The following is a 10,392-nucleotide window of genomic DNA, read 5'->3' on the forward strand; positions in this document are numbered from 1 at the left end:
ATCCTGTGGAATCCTACTTCTCCTGGACTTATTTGGTGGTGGGGTCTTTCTTGCCTTATTCCGAGAATTACAAACCCACATGCAACTACTCTTCCACAAACACACTGTAGAAAACTCGGCACCAGGCCACGCTGCCTCCTGATGGCAGTCCCGTGTGATATAACAGGTACCCTCAGACACCTGCTTGTGGCCAGTCTCCTCCCTTTTCCTATCCTTTCATCTGACAAGACCCAGAAAGAATCACCAGCGCAGTCTTATAAATTTCCCCTTATTCATTTAGGACCCCAGACATAAGCAAATGCTGCAGGGTTTTACTGGAATGGTAGTGGTGGAAGGAGCCCCTCTAGCATGATCTGCCCGGGACTCCTCTACCCCACGCTATGCCCCTTAGTTCTATTTAGGCCACAGACATCAGGCTATAGAACCCCTGTTTTGATTAATATTGAGGGTAATGCAGTGGGGTGAGCCTGAGAGGTATCTGCCCTCCTTGCTCGTGTCTTCACAGGGAGGTAGAATCAGACCTGCCTACCCAATCCCCACTTTGAGGGCAGGGGTGTGGTGGCAGTTGATTGACTGTGGGTGCTAGATTTGGGTTCCTTAGGGTCAGAGCTACAGGAAGAATTTCTCACAAGGGCTGAGTTTTCTCTAGGAAAAGCTGAGTTTTTAGCATGGGAAACCACCCAGTTCACATCTAGAACGCAAGAGGTGGAATCAAGGTCAAGGTGGCTGAGCCAAGGTGTGGGAGTTCAGTGGAGATGTACTTTGAAAGAAAATAAAGACTGAATAAGAACAATGTGGGGAGACTGGGCTGTACTTGGAGGGTGCTTGGTAGCAGAGGTTAGCTTGGCTCCAAGGGCTATCTTTTGTTCTTTCTTTGTGTTTGCACCTTGGGAAATGAAGTGCTTAGGATGAAAAGAACAACATCAAACACTTCCACCCTCCAGTCCCCCCCCCACCTACCTACCTACACACACACACACACACACACACACACACACACACACACACACACACACACACACACACACACTGAAAACCTTTTAGCAGAAGTCTTAAAAACCTTTCCTTTTGCAAATGATGAGTTCCAGGGCTGAGTCACCATTTTACGTTTATGCTTTGAAACCATCCTCAGTATATACATAAGTATATGTTGGTAGGGGCAGCAGCACTGGGCAAGTCCCAAGCTGTTTATTGCCAAGAGCCACCTTTTCAGTGTGGTTCATGGCACTGACTGTGGCATCCTTGGGTGTTTGTGAGTGCTGCAGAAGCTGCCCTCTTGAGCCTGACTACCCCCTTCAGGCCCCAGGGAACCATTTCTTCAGCGACGTCTTGAGCACACTAAATGCTCTTCTAATGCTGACAACGGGCAGGAAATGGAAGAAGCTTAGGTTTTCCCACATGATGGAAAATTCCCAAATCATTTTTATCAGTTTTGCAGCCAGCCAGAGATATCCTCAAAGGCACATACACTGTTTATGATAAAAACTTGCATCCCCCTCTGCCTTTAAGTGGGTGATTACAGTCTAGGTTGGGCAGTGTGTGGGAGTGCTTAAGTGGCACCTGACCTGAACCAGCTTTTGTTTTGGCGAGAATTAAAATGTGTTGACACGCTTCTTTTTCTCCTTTTTAAAACCTGTTACCTGAGGGTGAAAAACAGTTGAGAAACAACTTGCTTAATGATTATTATTTAACAACGTAAAAATGCTAGTAGCAAATAATTTTTTTCTAAAAACCAAAGAACGTTAGAACAATTCTCATTTCTTTCCAGTGTGATTTAAAAATGTTCTTTAAAAATGGATGTGTAAGTACTGCTCATTTTCTGATTTAATAAAAGGTTTGTAATCGAATAGCCTGCATCTGTGCACAAAATGATAGACTAATAATGATTTTTAGCTATTTATTTGTAGAAGGACTGGTTTAGAAGTACCCATCCCTTTATTCATTCATTTATTGGGTTGTCGGAAAAGTCATGATGTATTTTTTTCTGGTTTTCGTTGCAAAAATGCGTCATGACTTTTCTGACAACCCAATAGTGTGTATCTAACACCTGCTATGCGAAAGGCTCTGTGTAGGTGCCAGAGATTCAAGGAGTGTTTAGAAAGAAAGATCTCCGGGGACTTTACAGTGTAGCACACATATACTGTTGTCTGCTGCTTTTTGAATCTTATACGTGGACTTCTGTTTGTTGTGTAATGAATTAACTGAGGGATGGCTGAGAACCAAACGCCTTTGGAGAGATATTGCTTTATTTATTGCTTTTTCTGGAAAAAAAATTGAGATTGATCTATATCACTTCCTATTGGTTTGTTCAGAATGCCGGCATTCTGGGAGGATGGGGACTCCTGTCCAAAGGCCACCTCCCCGTTTCTAGACCGGTCAGAAGGTTTTACAGGAACATAAGCAGCAGCAGAACAAAGGAAAGGGGGAGTTGGTCAGGCAGCTCTGAAGGCTGACATCCCTCCTGGGGGCTGGTCTGTTGTAAGATAACGTTATCTCTGGACTCCGGACTTGGACTGGCCACCCAGTCTGGCCTGGGGCTTTCAAATTGGATTCTGGTGTCTGGCCGCCTGAGGATTAAGAAATTGCCCTTTTCAGGTTAGGATTCTGTTAATTAAATGGATTAACAAGGTATGGGTTGTCTTGAGAAAGGGAACAAAACAGAGTTCTTCAGTTAATCAGTGAGGGGAGAAACAAAGAGGAAACAGCTGAATATCAGGGGGGATCAACTACAAGCTAGCTGAGTCTAATTATATTATTGATTCCCGAATTTCTGCCTTACACTATTGTTGAATCAGTTTGTTGCCTAACTCAATGCCCAACTCTTATGTATTCATAAAGAGGGGTAGAAAAAAATAGCATAAAGATGGAAGTGAAGCCCAAGGAAGATCAACAGAGCATTGTTTCTCAAAGTCCCCCGAAGGGTACACTTTAATTGCATATTCCCAACCCCTTCACCCCCCCTTGAATCCAGTATTGGCAGTAAAGCCTGGGAACCTGCATTTTTGAATAATTTCCTCTGGTAAATCTTGAGAGAGCACTAATCGAGGCACTCGGAGAAGGCCAGCAGATCTTCTAGATGAAGGACTTCAGAGGCTGATGAAGACCCCAGCTGAAGTGTTCTCATAGGCACTGCTGATACCCTTGGAGAAATTTCTGAGTATGGAGAGAGGGCAGGCAATGTATAAATGGTGCCCCAATTTCAAGGATGAGAGAAGAGTAGATGCCAGAAGCCACAGCCTTCTAAGCCTGACATGACCTCGGGAAAATTTTTGCTCCAAACAGATGGAGTCAAAGCATTTAGAGGAAAATGTGATGCTCACTAGGCGGCGTCATCACGGGCTCACTAAAACATCTCTATTAGAGATTGTCAAATTTTGCAGCGTATTAGAATCATCTAGGGGGCTTAAAAAATCCTGATGCCCAACCCCACCCAATACCAATTACATCAGAATCTCGGGGGGTGGGACCCAGGCATCAGGATTTTTTAAGCCCCCAGAGATTCTGATTTAATGAGGTGCTGAGCATTGGGCGTTTTAAAAGCTCCTCAGTTGATGCCAACACGCACCAAAGTTTGACAACCAATTTGTCTACATGACATTAGGCAAGTTGCTTGACTTCCTTGCACTTTGTATAAATTCTAGGTAATTTTAAAGGTCTCGCCCATCTTTAAACTTCCATGATTCTGTTATTAAAAAGCATGCCAAACTGATTTCCTTCCTTCCTTTCTTCCTTCTTCCCTCTCTTCCTTTCCTCCCTCCCTTCTTTTTCTTCTGCTGCTGGGATAGTCTGGAATGTCAAGGTGTCAAAGTATATGTCTGAATTTCATTAAAATATTTAGCAAAATTTCTGAGGACATCTCATAGATAAAGAAGATAGTTATGATGGGCGAATTTACCACCTAACAGCACAAATGTGCTCGGAGGGTGTGTATGTAATGGATCTGTGCTAACCCTGGAGAATGGTGTGGAGTGGAATGCCACAAGGGTTTGTTTTGCCCTTGGAGCTGAACTTATAACATTTTTATCCCAGGTGTAGATAAGAAAGGTATGAAAGAAATGCCTACCAAATTTACAAATAACCCAAAGTTTAGGAGAGTTAATTAATTCAACACATCAAAGAATTAGGACTAGCTCTCTGATCAGAATCTCAGCTTATTAAGGTTATTGTTTTAAAAATATTTCCATAATTCATACATTTTGCCCATTTAGTTTTCCCCTTTATTTTTTCTTTTAAAGATTTTATTGGGGAATTGGGGGAGGGAACAGCGTTGGGGAATCGGGGAAGGGGCACAGACAAGTTGCTGTCCTTTTGTTCTTCAGTCTAGTTGTGAAGGACACTGCTTCACTGGCCCATGTGGGATCTGAACTGGCGGCCCTGCTGCTCGGAGCTCACGCTCCCAAGCCAGCTCTTAACCAGCGAGCCACTCAGCTGGCTCCCCTTTCTTTAGATGAGTTGAAAATTTGAAGCTTTTAGTGTGGTGTTAATGGAAAAATAGACATGTACGGTAGGGTCACGGGGCAGTTCTCTGACTTTGTTCCTATGAAGAAATGCAAATATATTAGATCAGGCTGGTTTGGAGCGTCACAAAATAAAGGAAATGTGGGGGCTAAAAAAATTACCTTTACTCCCACCTTCTAGATTCTTCTAGCTGGGCTAATAATTAACAGAGACAGATTAACAGGAAAAGTCAAATTTTAATACATGCGTGTGGGGGAATTCACATAAGTATGAAAATTCCAAAGACAGTGAGGTAAAATTGAGTATAAATGTCATTTTGGATAAAGGAGAAAGGGTAGGGGATGGGGGTTTGAGATTTCAGAGGAAGTAGGCAGTTGACAGGTAGTTGAGGAAGCGCTGAAAACACAGGGTAGGTAAATTTTTGCTAGGCAACCCAGAAACAGTGGGACACTGGAGGGGTCTTATAAACAGGCTCCTGCTTGGAGTCCTCCTGTCTAACACTAATGTGATTATGCTAAGGTTTCCTTCCTGAAGCAGGTTTTTCTATCTCAATCTCTTATGCGGGAAAGAGGGGAGGGTCAAAAAATTCTTTCTGGGTCTTTTATTTCTTAGTAACCAGCTGAACAGTCAATACCCCCAGAGGCAAAATTTTTGGTGCCCTTCCGAAACATCACCCCCCAAAAAAAGCGATGAGGAAAGAAAGGAATTTTGTTGAAAACTCCCTGGATGTGATTGTGGAAGATTAGTTTAGCAGTTTAATCTAACTCATCGGAAGGCTTGGTGAGCTAGCAGAGGGTAGTTTTGGAGGGATCTCAAAAACACCTGGAGAGCTTGTTTAAAAAGGGCACTCCCTCGGACTTTGATGCCTTAGCCTGGCAGCAGGCCCAGAGCCTCCTTTCTAAAAACAAGTGCCTTAGCTGATCTTGAGAAATACTGTCAAAGGACCCACTTTAATTTGAATTTTGGCATAGTTGTCTAAATATGTTGTTTTTGTTTCATAATCAGTCTCCAATTTGTGTTTTTCAAAGCCCGGGTCGATTTCATGATTTTGAGTTGAAAACCCAAACCGTTAAATGATGTCAGATACCTCATATCCCATTCCCTATATTTCAGTTTGAAAATTACACGCTTTTACATTTCCATTTTCCTTTTCATTTTTAATGCTTTATTTTCTACCTTCCTCAATCTGATCGAGACCTGAGGAAAATATAATTTATGTGTGGCAGAAAAGCCATCGATCGCTGCTCTGTTGCTACTGCTGCGCTGTGGAAAATAAGGCAGGGTTAGATTATGTCTGATCACTTTCCACATCACGTGATGAACAGCAGTTGAGAAGAAGCATAAAATGAATCCTGCCGAGCAGCCCTTAGATACCTTGTTGTTAACGGGTGCTTTCCTCCCTCCCTCCTGTGTCTTCCCCATCAGGATCTGTGACTTAAGTGGCTCCTCGCAGCGTAAAGGAGAGCACTCTTCACACGTCTTGGAATGAGAAGTTGAAACTTTCCTGAACACACGCAATCTAGGAGACATGGGCTGTGCCAGTTCATCAAAGAAAACCAAGGCCTCTGAGAATGGTGAGTGCTGGGAATGTGCCTGTCTTCCGGAAGGCAACGCAAGAGTGAGCCAGAATGCCTCTCCCCCTTTCTCATTTCCTCACACGGTTCTGGAGCTGCTCTGTGTGATGTTGCACAAGGCATCATCCCTTGAACTGAAGGCTAAATATTGGGATAACATCGAAAACTACCTTTAGGAAGATGCAGGTTTGAATTTATGATGTAGCATAAAGTATTATTGAAGAGCTATTTTACGTTTGATTTGATTTCAGTTGGAAATGTACCAATATAAAATCTCAATTTAAAACTCAGTGGCAGGGAACAAGAAAGCCTCTGTAAATTTATATCTGTTTATTCAATATACTTATAAATAGCTATATTCATACCTATGTAACATTTAGTAGCATCATTGAATTTTTATTAGATTTTATAACTCAGTGATCAGATTATTTCTTATAGCTATTCAACACAGAACTTCACGAGATTTGCCTCATGGTTTTAGAATATTCTAGGTAGAATTTGGGAAACGCTAGATCATCTGCTTCCCGCAAAGCATGTTGTTGTTTTGTTTTGTTTTGTTTTAAGCTGAGCCATCCTGCCACCGGTTGGCAGCTCAGCGGCTGCTCAGCTTGGGCCTGGAATGGAACTGCTGTTGCTCAGGGCTCAAACTCAGGTGTTGTTTCTAAATAGATGGCATGCCCCCTCCCCCCATATGATTAAAGGCTTAAATATTTCCTTTATTTTAAACTGAGGTTCTTTCTCATAAGTACTAGAATCTAGTTGAAACACACTTGAGTGTTTAAGGGACATAGTCTCCACAAGCAAATTAGAATAAAAACAAACTGGGGCAGTTATGTGAATAATTGGCTCTTAAATTCCATTCCTTTGTTGTCTAGGTTATAGATAATTTTCATGATTTCTGTTCCACATCTTGGTTTTGGAAGTTTACTCAGGCTTTATATGGAGAGTTTGGGAAGCAGCGTGTCCCATACTAATTAGTGTGGGATGTTTTCTTTTGGGAATCAAATGCTGTTCTTGTGCTTGGTGAGTTAGCAAGCGAATCTCTGACAGTAGGGACACGGGAGGCTGCACTAACTCTCAAATCTGTAAATACAGCATGAGATAAATCTTTCAAAATCTCCAACTGAACTAATTCCGTAGTAGTAATTTATTATAAGGAGTGAAGAGAGTATCTTTTTATATCTAGGATTACCCAGAGTTCTCTAAAGTTAGCCAAATTTCTTAGGTTAAAAAAAAAAGAGCCAAGCCCAACTTGTAAAAGTAAATTCTCCTTTTGAAACATTTTCAACTTTTAAAATGTTGCATGTAAATGGAGATATTACCTTAGATTTTGTGGCTTGCTTTTTCAAATAATTTATTGAGGTGAAATTCGCTAACATAAAATTAACCACTTCATAGAGAATAATTCAGTGGTGTTTGGTGCATTCACAATGTTGTGTAACCACCTCATCTGTCTAGTTCCAAAACATTTCCATCACTTCAAAGTAAAATTCCTTATCTATTAAGCAGTTTCTCCCTATTCTCCTCTCCTCGCAGCCCCTGGCAACCACCAATCTGTATTTTGTCTCTATGAATTTGTCTATTCTGGACATGTCATGTAAATGGAATAATACACAATGTGACCTTCTGTGTCTGGCTTCTTTCACTTTGCACATAATGTTTTTGAGGTTCATCTATGTTGTAGTCTATGTCAGTACTTCATTACTTTTTAAGGCTGAATAATACTCCATTGAATATGTATACCACATTTTGTTTACCCATTCATGTGTTGGTGGACATTTGGGTTGTTTCCACCTTTTTGACTACTGTGAATAGTGCTCTATGAACATGAGTGTATGTGTACTTGTTTGAGTCCCAATTTTCAATTCTTTTGGTATATACCTAGAGTGGAATTGCAAGGTCATATGGTAATTCTATGTTTATCTTTTTGAGGAAATACCAAACGATTTTCCTGGATCACATTTTAAAAATAGCGGCTTTATTGCGATATCATCACATACCACACAATTCACCAGTTGAAGGTGTATAATTCAGTGGTTTTTGGTATATTCACAGAGCTGCACAAGCATCACCGCATTCAATTTTAGAACATTTTCATCACCCCACCCAACCAGAAACCCATTAGCAGTCATCCCCTGCCCCTGCCTCCTCAGCTCTAGGCAAGCACTAATCTACTTTCTGTCTCTATAGATTTGGGCTGTTCTGGATATTTCATATAAATGGAATCAGACAATATGGAGTCTTTTGTGTCTGACTTCTTTTACTCAACATAATGTTTTTGAAGTTTATCCATGTTGTAATATGAGTCAGAACTTTATTCCTTTTCATTGCTGAACAGTATTCCATTGCATGGATATGCCACATTGTAGTCATCCATTCATCAATTGATGGACATTTGGGTTGTTTCTACTTTTTTACTATTGTGAACAATGCTACTATGAACATTCATGTACAAGTTATTGTGTGAATACATGTTTTCAGTTCTCTTGGGCATATACCTAGGAGTAGAATTGGGTCATATTGTAGCTCAATGTTTAACATTTTGGGAGACTTCCAAACTGTTTTTTCCAAGTGGCTGCACCATTCTACATCCCTACTAGCAATGTGTGATGTTTCCAATTTCTCCACATCTTCAGCAACACTTGTTATTGTCTGTCCTTTGATTATACCCATCCTAGTGGGTATAAAGTAGTATTTCATTAGCGTTTTTGTTTGCATTTCAAACAATGACAAGTGATGTTGAGCATCTTTTCATGTGTTTGTTCTCTATTTGTAGATCTTCTTTGGAGAAATGTCTATTTGGATCATTTGTTCATATTTTGAGTTATTTCTTTTTCTATTCAAATCACTTGTTCATATTTTAATCGAGTTATTTATTTTTCTGTTATGTTGTTGTAAGAATTCTTTATATATTCTAGTTACAAGTTTCTTATCAAATATATTATTTGCACATATTTTCTCCCATTCAGTAGATTTCCTTCTCACTTTTTTTATTATGTCCCTTGAAGCACAACGGTTTTTAATTTTGATGAAGTCCGATTTATTTTTTCTTTGGTTGCTTGTGCTTTTGGTATCATATCTAAGAATCCATAGTCAAATCCAAGATTATTTATGCTTATTTTCTCCTGAGAGTTTTATAGTTTTAACTCTTACATTTAGGTTTTGACCCATTTTGAGTTAATTTTCCTATATGGTATGAGGTAGGGGTACAAATGTATTCTTTGCATGTGGATGTCTAGTTGTCCCAGGACCATTTCTTGAAGAGACCATTCTGCCCTTATTGAATGGCCTTGCCACTCTTGTCAAAATATCAATTGACCACAGATGTGAAGGTTTATTCCTGGACTCTCAATTCTATTCTATTGGTCTGTATGTCTATCCTTAAGCCTGTACCACAATTTTTTGATTACTGTAGCTCTTGTAGAAAGTTTTGAAATTGTAGTGTGAGTCCTTCAACTTTGTTTCTGTTTTTTAAAATTGTTTTGGCTTTTGGGGTTTCTTACATTTCCATATGAATTTTAGGATCAATTTGTCAATTTCTCAAAAGAAGCCAGATGGAATGTTGATGGGGATTGTTTAAATCTGCAGCTCAATTTGGGGAGATTGCCATCTTAACAGTTAAATTATCTATCCCTGAACATGGGACGTCTTTCCATTTATTTAGATCTTCTTTAATTTCTTTCAACAATGTTTTGTAGTGTTCAGTATGTCAAAACTGCGAAATCTTTATTTTCAGCCCACATCATATACTACAAGGTGTGATCACAAAATATAGTGAATGTTTAAATTAAAAAAATTTATTACAGTAAAAGACACATTGCCATTAATCTCCCTCAAAATACTCCCCCTTTCTTCAAACACATTTATCCCATCATTCTTGCCTTTTTCTGAAGCAGTTCTGGAAGTCCTCTTTCTTGAGTGTCTTTGCTTCATCCTCCATCATGACAATGCTCCGTGTCACACATCGCTTCTGGTACAGCAATTTCTGTCAAATAAAAACATTACAGTGTGTCCTCATCCACCTTATTCACCGGATCTGGCACTGTGCGACTTCTGGCTCTTCCCCAAAGTCAAAATGACCATGAAAGGTAAACGTTTGAATCCATTCAGGACATTGAGGCAGCCACGACAGTGCAACTAAAGATATTCAACGAAAGAGGACTTCCAGAACTGCTTCAGAAAGTGGCAAGAACAATGGGATAAGTGTGTTTGAAGCAGGGGTGGGGGTGGGGTGGGGGGTTTGAGAGGGATTAATGGCAATGTGTCTGTTACTGTAATAATTTTTTTTAATTTAAACATTCATTGTAATTTTTAAAAAGATTTTTATTGGGGAATTGGGGGATGGGAACAGTGCTGGGGA

At 40.2% G+C, this 10,392-nt stretch overlaps 1 protein-coding gene across 14 annotated transcripts in view; it reads left to right on the forward strand.

Annotated features, from left to right (window-relative positions):
* Window positions 1–10,392, forward strand: part of PPEF1 (protein phosphatase with EF-hand domain 1) — a 127,200-nt gene that overhangs the window by 20,377 nt on the left and 96,431 nt on the right. For 13 of the 14 annotated variants that reach the window (XM_019667533.1, XM_019667471.1, XM_019667452.1 and 10 more), the window contains one exon: window positions 5,884–6,032. In XM_019667533.1, coding sequence (XP_019523078.1) covers window positions 5,987–6,032 — 46 coding nt within the window. In that variant the 5' untranslated portion in view covers window positions 5,884–5,986. Of the gene's footprint in view, window positions 1–2,574; window positions 2,596–5,883; window positions 6,033–10,392 lie in introns of those variants that run through there. The other variant, XM_019667527.1, reaches the window with a different exon arrangement.

Source organism: Hipposideros armiger, unplaced genomic scaffold (assembly GCF_001890085.2).
Source record: "Hipposideros armiger isolate ML-2016 unplaced genomic scaffold, ASM189008v1 scaffold_13, whole genome shotgun sequence".
NCBI lineage: Eukaryota > Metazoa > Chordata > Mammalia > Chiroptera > Hipposideridae > Hipposideros > Hipposideros armiger.